Raw genomic sequence first — 13342 nt, 5'->3', positions numbered from 1 at the left:
TGTTGTAAGGAAAGTACTCACTAAAAAGCAAACCCACTTTAAATCCCCACATTCTGATCACATGACATATTTAAGCCAGGACCCAAGCTCCCAGAACCCAGTTCCCCATCCAGCACTACCCTCTCCTTCCCCTGCTCCCAACTCTCCCAATGCTGCATCATACTCATAGATCTTCTCTTACTAGGTTAAGGGGCATGGTCTTCCTGCTACTACAATTGGCGGATGGGGTGCAACCCTGAGCCCAAGGAAACACAGAGCCACTCAATTTGTGAAATAGAATGAGAATGCAAAAGGGTGGTACAGCAGGGAGACCGGGTGTGGCCAGTGGGCACAGCCTGGATTGGGAGTATCACTAGTTCAGGCCCAGTACCCTTCCTATGATTAAGGAAGCTGATATCGAGGAATCTGGCAGGGCAGGGAAGAGGCCAACAATATATTCTCTGTGGTAGGCATGCATCACAAGCCTGGAAACTCAGTGCCTCAGTTTACCCAAATGGTAAAAATTATGTCAGTAGTTTGCATGTTGTTTCTCCCATTAGACTGAGCTCCTTAGGTAAGGGGGATTTTTTCCCCTGTCTTGAACCTATAAAACTTTTAAACTTATTAGAAAGTATTTTAAACTTATAAAAACTTAACATAGTGCCTAGCACATAGAAAGCACTTGGTTAATGCTAGCTGACTACCTGCTATGTCCCAAAAGAGAAATGAATATGTATCAGGGAGAGAGGAAGGACTAGATAATATATTACATCATGTGTTCATGTACTCTACTCTGGAGCCTCACTGCAGGTGGCCCAGGTTCTCAAATGCTATGCCAAGATATGGCAAGCCCTACTCAAGCTGTAAAGGCTTGGAGGATGGCCCTAATGGGACCATGTATCTGTTGTCCAAAGACTAGCCTATAAGCTAGAAGATGATCACAACCAGGTCGGTCTTCAACCCCAGAAACTCATAAAGAGCTGGATGAGTATCTTGAGTTTTGAAACAGATAAAGAGATTCACATATTGGCCAGATACTTCACTTTAAGCAAGAAATATATCATGGAAGAATTGTGGGCATCATCTAATTGATAAACATGGCAAAAAAGACAAATGTTGGAGAGTCCACAGAAAAGAATGATATTAACTGATGCAGAATAAAGTGAGCAGAACCTGGAGAAAAATATGTATGGTAACAAAGCTATAAAAACAGCTTTGAAAGGCTTAAGAACTCCAACATATACAGAACTCCCCAGGATTACAGAGAACCATGGATGACACAATGCATGCTGCCCTCCTCCTGATGGAGAAGCGACGGATTCAGGGTACAGACTGAGGTATTTGGAATTTTGGAATCCATTTTGTTTGAATATGTAGTGTTTGTTTAAAGGCTTCCCCCAATTCCCCAATCCCAAGATACTTTTGTGAAAAAAAATTTAAAATTTTTAAGAACTCTGGAAAAAACCCAACAAACCTCTAATCAATGCACAGACCAGCCAAGATTCCCAAAAACTGATAATGAAAAATAAAGTAAAATGAAAAATTATAGCATATGAATCTAATGTAATACTACTATACATACCATAATAAATGACAAGAGGGATGGTTTCAGAAAAATCTGGGAAAACTTTTATGAACTGATGCAGAGCGAGGGCAAAAGAACCAGAAGTGCATGGTGTATCCTTTTGTAATAAAATCTTCCTGTAGCATAAAGACCGAATGCCCACATATTGGACTTGCTCAAAGAGAAGAAATATATTCATCATAGCCACATTAGTCCTGCAGAACCTGTCTCCACATTCTGGCCACTGACCAATATTTCGGAGAGCAAAGCATGGCAGGTCACCAAGGCCAGCCAAGATCTCCAGGAAGCACATTAAGAGAAAAGCCACTTTGGAAGGAAAAAGGAAGAATACTAGGGCTATTTTACAGATAACCTGATTGAATCCTCGAGATACTGGGTTGCCTCAGTCTAGAACACAGCTTCCAGCCCCATCCCAGCACACAAGAAACCAACAGTCTCTATGTCTGCAATATTCTTTTCATTCACTTGTAAGGAAGGAGCTCACGTGAGAAGGCAACCACCTCTCTTCTTTGTAAGTTGAGATGACAACAGATGTAGAATTTTACATGCACTGTCGGATTTGGTTGACATATTGGGTTAGTTTTGCTGAACTGCTTATTCTCCTCTTTCTTTTCCATTCATTGTTATAAGGCTTGGATCTCTTGGCGGAGGGGTGTGTATGTGTGAGTGTGTGAGTAAAATTGAGAAAGAGCCCCCTGCCCAGATATGAATCAAAAGCTGAACTCAGAACCAAAGTGGGACATTCTGGTCTGACAAGAGAACAAGACTGGTTTTCTAGACCTAGAAAAAATATGTTGAAAATTCCCAGTGGTAGGGCAGCTAGGTGGATAGAGTACCAGCCCTGGAGTCAGGAGGACCTGAGTTCAAATCTGACCTCAGACACCTACTAGTTGTGTGACCTTGGGCGAGTCAATTAACCCTGGTTGCCAGAGAGAGAGAATTCCCAGCGGTTACTAGTCTCTTCCACTCAGTCTAGGACAGACAGGGATGAAAGTTCTCTTTTAGCCCTTGTAGGGTTTGGTGAGTTAGGAGAAGGGAGAGGTCTATGTCTCAAGTTTCCCGTGAGAAATACCAACAATCATGCTGATTCAATCACAGGGGAGCCAAAAGGACCATCCCTGAAGGAAGCAGTTTATAATCTATGTGATAACATAGGCCCTGACCTTCCAGCGGGACTTGTGGAGTCAGGAAGACAAGAGTTAAAGAACCAAGCTGTGGATACATAACTAGCTACGTGACCCTGTGCCACTTCCTCCTGTTATCCTCAGTTTCCCCATCTGTAAAATGGGGATGAGAACCCCCTTAGAGAGTTAAGAACCAGATGAGTTAACATAATGTGAAATGCTTTGCAAACTTTAGAGAATTATACAAACATGGGGCAGCTAGGTGGCGCAGTGAGTTAAGCACGGCTCTGGAGTCAGGAGGACCTGAGTTCAAATCTCACCTCAGACACTTGACACACTTACTAGCTGTGTGACCTTGGGCAAGTCATTTAACCCCAATTGCCCCACCTTCCCCATTACCCTCCCCCCCAAAAAAGGAATTATACAAATGAAAGCTACTATTATACATTGAATCTTAAGGGACAAAAGACAGCCCCCAGTGACCATCATCCCAGTCCTAGAATATTATAGAGGGCAGAGTACCACTCCTGCAGGGCAGTGAGATGTTTACAAAGCACTTAGTACAAGAACTGGCCCACAGTAGGTGCTTCATAAATGCTTATTCCCCACATTTGGATTGAGCCAAAGCAAGGAGCCTCCTTCAGGATTCTAATTTGATAGGAGCGGTGGAGTTGGTGGGGAGGGAAGATCTCAGAACCAGACTCCCGTCCTGGGAAGTGAGGAAAGTAGTAACATTCCACATGCTCAGGGACAAACTTCATCCAGACTCCTGTTATTCCCATACTGGTAACCCTGTGATGATGTCAAAAGCGTGAGGTAGCTAACTGACATGCAAATTCAAACAGGAACAGGGACCACCAGCGGGTACATAAGAGCCCCAGGGGCCACAGTCTGAATGAGAAAACTGCAGAAAGAGTGCTACCAGACCCAGTGTGGCCAAGCGTTAGATGCCTCACATCTAAGATTAAGTAGCTAAATGCCTTTACCAGGATAATAAGACTAATGAACCACATGGGGAGAATTCGAATCCAGGTCATCCTGACTTTTAGCCCAGCACTCTACCAACTCTGTTCCCTCCTACTGAGGATTTTATGGTGCTTAAAGTTGCAAAGCACATCTTCTCATTTGACCTTTGCAATACTGAAAGAGGAATGAGGAGCATCATCACCATTTTACAAATGTGGAAATGAAGGAGCAGGAGGGCAGCTGGGTGGTGCTGTGGAGAGTGCATGGCCTGGAGACAGAAAGCCTGAGACACTAGCCGTGTGACCCTGGGCAAGTCACTTAACCCTGTCTGCCTCAGTTTCTTCAGCTGTAAAATGAGCTGGAGAAGGAAATAGCAAACCACTCTAGTATCTTTGCAAAGAAAACCCCAAATGGGGTCACGGAGAGTTGGATACAATTGACAACAACTGAACAAAGGACCACAAAGGTGGTCACACAGCTGGTAATTGTCAGAATCTGGATTTTAATCCGGGTCTGCCTGACTAAGCCTAGCATTCTACACACTAGTCAGAAGACCTGAGATGTCCCTCCAGATCCTAACTACCTTACTGCTTTCCTGGTGTTGAATGAATGACAATCTCTCCTGGAGATGATGGAGCCTTAATGCCAGACAACACCCTTTTATTTCTCTAGGGGGATAGCTGTGTGTGTGAGCTGGTAAACTAACTCCCTGGCAAAGAAAATGTGCACAGAATGTCCTCTTAAATTTAATCCACATTATTAAAATTATTAAAATAGCATTTCCCCTTCCTATCACTTCATTAAGTCTAGACAATCAACAGAATGATAAATCAAGCCCTGATTTCTAGCCTTTGCCAATCACTTCAACTCAGCCAGCTCCAGCTTAGTCGTGGGTGTAGCTAATATGCACCGAAAGCAAGGGTAGCAGAGTTTTTCCAGTAGTGAGTCACACGATTAAAAAAAAAATACTTGGGGGGGGATGTAAGAGGTGCAACATAAATTTAATTACATAATTACATTTGGCTTCAATTATAATTACTAACTAATCCAAGCAGACCAGCATGATATCCTGGTGACAAGTCAATTACTCAAGGGTACCAGAGCAGGTGGTTAGGCCCACAGGTTCATGTGTGCCAGCTAATTAAATGACCATTTCCTCCCCACTCCCCCCCCCATTTAAAAATCTTATTCTGGCCTAACCTTGGAGTCATAGGCACGTGTCCTATAGATATGTTCCGCTAAAAACAACAGACCAAGAAATTCAATCAGACCCCAAAGCAGCCCTGCATATATATAGGATCATAGATTTAGGGCAAGAAGAAACCTTAGAGATGGCAGCAAGGAGGCAAAGTGAATAGAGGACTAGCCCTGGAGTCAGGAGGACCTGAGTTCAAATCTTGTCTCAGACACTTACGATGTGACCTTGGGCAAGTCACTAACCCCAATTGCCTCAAAAAAAAAAAAAGGAATCTTTGGGTTCCTGTAGTCTGTTCTCATTTTACAGATGAAGTAACTGAGTCCCCAAAAAACTAAGTGGATTATTCACAGTCACAAAGACAGAATATAACAGAACTGGGAGAAGAACCAAGGCTCAGCTGACAAAGCCAGCATGCTTTCCAAAGCACCAAGATGATACTGGGAGCATTGCTCTCCAGGGAGACACACTGCCCAAGGCTTGTGAGCAGATCTTGTAGCCCAGGATGCACAATGAATGTTGCAAGAAATCCCTTTGGAAGGGGCCTGGGTCAACAAGGAAACCCTGCTCCCCTAATCCTAAACCAATCCTTCCTAAAGGTTCCTCCAGGGTTTGGGGCTCTACCCCACCCCCACCCCACCAATCTTCCAGGATTCAGATCCTTCGAAGGCCCCACCCAGAAGGGAATTCAAGTCTCAAATACTAGAGGAACAGTCCACTATATTGGGAGTGATGTTAATATGTAACTTACCCACCACATTCAGCCACTGTTTCCTACCTAGGAACCTCTAGGCTTAGAGGGTTTATCACTTTCACCTCGATGGATTCCCTTACTACGTAGATTGATGCTTACTGCTGTTCCCAAAATTGTCATCTCCGACCATCACAGCCCTAGCTCTTGTGCCCTCACACTCCAGAATAAACCAAAGCCTCATATTTAGTCTAACACTGGGCAGCGAGGTGGCACTGTGGATAGAGCACCAGGCCTGCACTCAGAAATTCTCATCTTCCTGAGTTCAAATATGGCCTCAGACACTTACTAGCTGTGTGACCCTGGCCAAGTCATTTAACCCTGTTTGCCTCATCTGTAAAATGAGCTGGAGAAGGAAATAGCAAACCACTCCAGTATCTTTGTCAAGAAAACCCCAAATGGGGTCCCGAAGAGTCAGACAGAGATTGAAAACAATTGATTAACAAACAAGTCCAACACTGCTCACTGGACAGTTAGGAAAAGTGAGGCCCCAAAAGGTTTCAAAATCTCTCCCCCACCCCCACCAACCCGATGCTTACAATTATATCATTTCCCCCACCTCGCCCCACCCCCACACTCTCCCAAAAGTCCCTTAGTTCATCTGAGTCCTAGGTTATGGAATGGGGGACCTAACTTCCAGCCCCAGTTCTGCTACTTACTATCTGTGTCCTGGTGGGCAAGTCATTTGGATCGTTGAGAACCTTCATCTGTCAGTTGACAGACTGGGGCCAGTGACTCTCAGGAGTCTTTGCTCATCTCACAAACATCCCAACTACTCCTTCTCAGAGCTTTCACCAAGAAACTCCCTCCCTCGATAACCCATGAACTTTGCTCTCCTCCCCACTCCTCACCTCCTGGGCTTAGTGGTCCCATCTCTCCAGGCTCCTTTCTTAGGACCCAGCTGCATCCTGTCCCCTGGCCCCCTCCCTACCAGATCCAGCCCTTTACAAATCCAATTCCTCCCTATTCTCTCCTAACTACAATAAGGCAGTTTACATTTATGTAGGTTTAAAAAGGAACAGTCCTTGAATGGAAATCCATTCATTTCCCAGTCTTCCAGAATTCCTCACCAGGCAGTGGCCCTAAGAAGAGGACTTTTTACACACCCACTGCCCTCACTGAACTGTAAACTCCTAGAGGGAAGGGACTGTCTTTTGCCCAAGGATTAAGAGAGTTCCTCAAACACAGCAGGCGATTAATAAACATTTATTGACTGGCATCCATTTTCTCATTTGGCTCCCACAGTAACTTGAAGGTATGTGGTCTAACTAATTTACAGGAGAGACTCAGCAGGATTAATGGGGCTGAATGGGAACTCATGTCTTCAAGCTCAAAAGTGGCAGCTGGTGGTGCAGTGGACAGAGCTGGGGCTGGGTCAGGAAGAGGAGAGTTCAGATTCAGCCTTAGATACATGCAGTCTGTGTGACCATGGGCTAATTACTTAATCAGTCTGCCTCAGTTTCCTCAACTTTAAAGTTAGCATAATAATATCAGGCATCTCATAGGGGTATAGTAAGAGAAAATGAGATCATATCTGTAAAGCACTTAGCTCACAGCCTGCCTTCCCTTCAAAAGTTCAGTGTCCTGCCTATTCTACTGCCACCACTGCTTACTAAGCACTCTAGAAACCTTCCATCTTCCAAAATCCAGAAAAAAAGTTATCCCCTTTAGGAAACCCTTCCTGATTGTGCCCAAACACATCCTTAATTTCCCCCTCACACTGCCCTTAGCACAAATTGAATAAATGTAGAAAAATAAGAGTAATCACGTATATTTAGATGGTGCTTTAAGGCCTATAAAGCTGTTACTACCATATTTAATCTTGGTAGATCAACAAGCATTTATTATATACTTACTATGTACCATGTTAAATTACTAGGCACCCTGTTAAATTAGGAGAATAAAAATACAAGCAGAAAGGTGGTCTCAAAATCATCTTGACTGGGAACCAGGGTGATTTGGCCAGGGGCACACAGTTATATTGGGCTGAAGTGAGGTAAGGGAGGAAAGCAGATGTTCCTGATTCCCACCCACCCATTTCTCATTAGTGGATAGCCCTCTAACAGCTTAGTAGGGTGACTAAAACAGGGTAGGTATTATTTTCAAAAAATCATCTTAAGAAACTGTATGCTGTGACATTAAAATGGCTAACAGTGGCCTGAATGAAGAGATGTGAGAAGGCATCTCTTCCTCTTCAGAGCACAGATAGGAGTCTATGGGTTTGGAGCACTACACAGACTGTCAGAATTTTGGTTTGTTTTACTAACTTGGCTTTTCTGAACTTGTTTTCCCCCTTTTATTCTGTCATAAGTGACAAGTTCTCTGGAAAGGGAAGGAACATTTGGAAATGGATGTGATGTTTCAAGAATTATCAATTTTTTTTATAAAGAAATATTTGTTGAGCTTATCAGGCATTTTTTTACCTACCAACTCCAGTTTTCTCCCCCGTCCTTTCCTCCCTTCCCGGGCTGTGTCACCATCCTACCAGTGGCTCTGGGGGAGTATGAGGTGAGACCAAAAAGGAAAGGTCATTTTTATATGCAAATATTTCTGAAATCTATATAAGACACTGGGTTAAGTATTGAGATCCAGCTTTGGTCTTACTCCAATGCTTCTACCTAGCATGAGAATGATCCTGTGTTCTCAAAGACTATATGCTAATAGAGGACAAACACCACAGAACAGGCTACACAATCAGACAAGGCAGGTGGATGGTTGGGTCAGCCCACCAGAAACTCACGAAGCCATTAAAATGAGAGTTAGAGAAATCCCTACACTGTTGAACTACAAGAAATGTTAGAAATATTGGAGTCCACCATACAGAAAGGCAACGTATTGTTGTTAATAAAACTACGGATTTGGGAGTCAACTAGGCCTCAGGCATTTATTAACAAGGTGACCCTCACTGCCAAGTCCTTAAACCTCAGTGGGGCTCATTTTCCTCATCCCTAAAATAAGAGGGTTGGACTCTAAATGTCTCTTCCAGTAGGATTCCATGAAATATTGAAAAAAGAGGGAACAGTGCTGAAGGAGAGAAGAAAAGCAAAAAAGAAAATAAGTGAGGTTAGGTGACACTTCATCAAATGACCTTTTCATCGGACCCTCCTGCCTGGGATATTACCGGAGCTCAGAACAAGCTTTGCCCTTTCTCTAGACCAAGAGGCTGCACAGAGGTCTCCCAACCCCAATGCCCCAAAAGATAGAGAGTAGAGTTCAAAGACTTTGGTTTCAATCCAATGTATGGTGTATAGAAAAAAAAAAAAGCCATTGTATCTGGGGTCAAGAGGGCCTGGGTTCAGATCCAGAGTCAGGAACTTACTGCCTATAAGGACCTTGGAAAAAATCACTTAACTTCTTTGGGTGGAGGTTTCTGTTTCCTCACCTAACATGAAGGGGTTAACTAGATGAGGAAAGACTCCTTTACCCAATGGTTCAGTTTCTATTCAACCTGTTTTCCAAACTGAGTAGAAGGGTAAGTGTACGCCTTACTAAGGTCCTCAGGGCTGAATTGTTCATTTTCTCTGTGCCTCCACAAGTCTGTGACACAGAGCAGTTGCTAATTATGTACCTGTTAACTAACTGCAATCTGGGCCAACCCACCTTTTGTCACTCTTAGACCTCAATTTGGGGTGGGGGCGGGAAGGGGGGAAAGCTTTCATGTTTCAGCCTGGGCTAGTATGGGTTTTCAGTCATTTTTTCTGTTGTATCTGACTCTTCCTGACCCACTTTGGGTTTTGGGGGTTTTTTTCTGGCAAAGATACTAGAGTGATTTGCCATTTCCTTCTCCAACTCATTTTACAGATGAGGAAACAGAGGCAAATGTGGTTAAGTGACTTGCCCAGGATCACACAGCTACTAAATGTCTGAGGCCACATTTGAACTCAGGGGAGATGAGTCTTCCTGACTCCAGGCCAGGCACTCTATCCACTGTGCCACCTAGCTGCCCCAGTATGGGTTTAAATGGTGCCTATATATGAACAGTCCCACTGCCTGCATGGCTAATCTTCTGCATGAAAATTTTCTATTATAAGGAATGGTAACTGCCATCACCCCTTCATTCTAACAGAAAACCCAACTGCTTGCTATGAATTAGGAAACTTCTCCAAACTGGTACAAGATGAGGTTCATAAAGGATACCTGTACCTTTAACACACTCTGTATATGCAAACAAAAGAATCCATTTTAATTTTATCAGAAAAAGTGGTATAAATCATTGCTACCATGAAGCTTTCACTCCTTCTTCTGGTCTTCTTACAGGATCCACACCAACGATTCATGCAGATGCCACGGCCAAAGCAGGCCAGCTTACTGCAGCCACACCCTCCTCCCTGCCACCTTCAAAAGCTCCCAGCTGTTTCTGCTAGGAGGTAATGGAAGTGCTGCTTCCAGACTCCCCCTTTTCTTTCTACCAATACACAAACAAGTGTCCCACTGTCCTCACTGCAGACAAAATAGTGGACAGAACCTTAGGATAACATTTCTAAAAGGTTTTGCTGCCCCTACCTTGCTAAGGGTACTTCACACCCCACATACACTACGTTCAATAGGTTCCTCTCTCCCCAGTTATTTTTTCTTATGAAGTCTCCTTTCCCATCCCACTCTCCAAAGCCCCCCATTCTTCCCCAGTGCACCGCCCTGCATCCAACATTTTTTTTACTTTGTGTTCTACAGTGGAGGAGGTGGACAGTACCGACACCTTTTCCACATGTCTTATCTGGGGATGGATATTTTGGGCCAAGAGAATCTCTATTATTACCATTCACAGTAAGAGTAACATCAGCTGACATTGTGCAGCAACTATGCTTTTTTCAATGGTTTTTCACGAGCATTTTATCATCTGCTTGCACACAATAACCCTTTCAAATTGGTAGGGCAGTTACTATTATCCCCATTTTAAAGTTGAGAAAAACTGAGGATGAAACAATCTTAGTCTGCACAAGACTCCAAGGTAGGATGCAGCTGCTCACTGTTCAAAGTCTAGCAGCGCTGCCTCATCTCTCTTTATGCATCGAGCATCCTGTATAGTGGAGTTATTAGTCTACAGCTCTTACTTATCTCCCCTCTCCTCATTAAATTAGAAGGGTAGGAACCAAGTCTTAACTAGGTCTCCCTGGGGGGGGGGGAAATGGCAAGGGTGGCAACTGTCCCATTTTTAAATGTAATAAACTGAGGCACAAAGATGCTGACTGGCTGACTGGCCCAAGGTCACACAGAAAGGACAAACAGCTATCACTTCTCAGGCTGCCTTTTCCGCCCCTCTAGAGCCCTTGACTGATTTTCCCATACACCAGACATACAAATCCTGGGGCTAACTGAAAATCACCCCCTAACTGGACATCATTTGGAGGGTTGCTGTGGGGATTCCATTTCCCCAGAATCTGTCAGCTGCAGAAAGAGCATAAGCTTCCCTCATCCCTTCTCGCTCATCCTAACTGATGCGAGTGGCCAAGAACCTCACCAATCTGAAAGCTGCTCCTTTCCCTAGAATTCCCAGACCTCAGAGTGTCTCCGCTCTTACTTTTTTGTAAGCCTACAAGCTCATCGTTCTCTCAAGCCGGCATTTTTTTACCCACCAACTTCGGTTCTCTTCCCTCTGTCCTTTCCTCCCTATCCCTGCTTTGTCACCATCACTCTCAGTGGCTCTGGGGGAGAGTAAGAGGGCTATTTGCTCTTCTCCCCCTGGAAAGGGTAATCATAAACCTTGCGCCCAGGTGAGCATGGAGGACGGTTTTTAAGTGTCCCTCGCGTCGAGAAAGATACCCCAGGGCTAACTTGATCTCTTCCGGTTTGGATCGCTTCGGATTTTCCTCAGCTTTCTCATTAGGCTGCCACTGCATTCACACCCTGACACACAAGTAGGACTAGTATGGAGCTACGGTAAGAGGGGAAGACAAGGGTTCTCCAATGAGCCTGGGGCTCCAAAGATTTGCAAGAAATAAATTCCTTTGTGTGTATCGAGGAGCCTGGAGAGACCCACGTCTTGGACTTCAGGTGGTCCCTACGTGCTAGAAGAGTTTGTTCCCTTAAGGAGCTCTCACACGTTGACTGCGGCCAGCACTAGGGATGCTTAACTGAGTGGTTAGTCAGAATTACTTAACCAAAAATTTATTTACAACCGGCCCCATTAAATACCTACCCACCTACTCCGGGACTAGGACTTTAAATAGGTCATCTTCCTGCAGGTAACTAACTGCCTTAGGAACTTCCTTCCCCACCTGCCTCTGCTTTCTCAATCCCCGCCCCCCCCCCCCGGTTCATCAACTGGGAGATTTTGATTGCTTCCAACTCACAAAAAGGAAAGTGACCAGATTGGAGGGGAGGGTGGGAAACCTAAGGCTAAGACGAAATCCGAGAGGCACGTGAATGGCTCCGTACAGCTCCATCAGCTCTAGAGCCCCTCTGCAGTCCCAAAAGGCCTTTTTCTCCCAGCTATTTCCCGGCCGGGACGGACAGACCTAATACGGACTCGCAAAGGTTTGCACCTGCTTTCCTGGGGGCGGGGGTGGGGCGTGTTGCAGCTGTAGGATTCAGGCTGACCCAAGGTCAGGGCTCAACGCGTGGCCGTCGCCACCGCCGGTCCAGTGTCCGAGGGCTTGGCCATGAGGGGGCCCCCAACCACTGGGCTCCCATCTAGGGTGCGAGCGCCGGCACGCACCCCGAAGGCTGGCAAGAGGAATGAAGGCTATGGGATGAAAGAGGAAGGAGGGTCTCTCCCGCAAGCTGGGGGGGGGGGGGGGGCGGGGGGGAGGAAAGAGGACGGGCCGGGGGCCAGCCAGGGACCCGGACTGGGGCCGAGCACACACTCACCCCATCCACCGGGCAGCATCAGCAGCACCAGCAGCAGCGGCGGTAGCGGCGCCCCGCGCATCCTGTCCTCGCAGCCGGGGCCTCCGAAGCAGGTGGCTGCGGGAGTTGTGCCGGACAGGCTCCGGTCCCGGAATTGGGGAGCGCGGTCCGGACTCCGCCGCGGCCGTGCACGGCGCGGTCGGTGGCGCGGCTGCTCTGGGTCCCCGGGCCGGGGGCCGCGCGTCTCGCTCTCAGCGACTGCTCAGCGGGCCCCGCTCTCCGCTGCTCCTGCTGCTCCTCCTCCTGCTGCCGCAGAGCCGGGGCTGGGCGCGCAGCGCAGTCCGAGCGCTGAGCTTGCAGCCGGCGAGGAGCCCGAGGGAACTGACTGCCGCCGTGTCCGAGGTGGGGTGGGCAGTGCTGGGGCTGGGGGCGGCGGCTACGGAGCGCTTCTTCACGTAGGTCCCGTCCCTCCCCCCCTACCCACACCCCCTTCCCTCCCCTCCCCCCAGGAGCCGCCCGAGGCGGCGGCGGCGGCGGCCGGGCTGGGCGGGCACTCCGGTTTGGAACAATGAGCAGGAGGAAACTCCGCCCTGGGCGAGAGGAGAGGAGCTGGGAGGGGAGGGAGAGAGAGCGAGAGAGCCAGGGGGCCTGCTCCCCGAGCGAGCCGGGCGCTGCGACCGCGTGTGCTGGGGGAGGTCAGTGGGGAGAGGGCTTGTGGGACTACCCTTTGGAACAGTACACGCGTGTCCGCCTGGAGCCAGAGGCAAGGGCACAGGTGGTGTGAACACGTTGCACTAACCTCCTGAAGGATCGATCTGCTCTCCTGTGCACGTGTTCCTGAGGGATGGTCCTTTTTGGATAACTCCTCTGTACAAGCGATAATCAAACGGCCACCTAAACACACACTCCATAGCAGTACACCATTTTTAAACATTGTGCATAATACTCAACTAATG

General features: G+C 46.8%; 1 protein-coding gene across 1 annotated transcript in view; it reads right to left on the bottom strand.

Moving 5' to 3' along the window:
- Positions 1–12802, bottom strand: part of PODXL (podocalyxin like) — a 55625-nt gene extending 42823 nt beyond the window's left edge. The window contains exon 1 of the mRNA XM_036759772.1: positions 12408–12802. Coding sequence (XP_036615667.1) covers positions 12408–12468 — 61 coding nt within the window. The 5' untranslated portion in view covers positions 12469–12802. The remainder of the gene's footprint in view (positions 1–12407) is intronic.
- Between the last annotated feature and the right edge of the window lie 540 nt (positions 12803–13342).

This window comes from Trichosurus vulpecula, chromosome 5 (genome assembly GCF_011100635.1).
Source record: "Trichosurus vulpecula isolate mTriVul1 chromosome 5, mTriVul1.pri, whole genome shotgun sequence".
NCBI classification, from domain to species: Eukaryota; Metazoa; Chordata; class Mammalia; order Diprotodontia; family Phalangeridae; genus Trichosurus; species Trichosurus vulpecula.
This window is presented reverse-complemented; position numbering and strand designations above follow the sequence as displayed.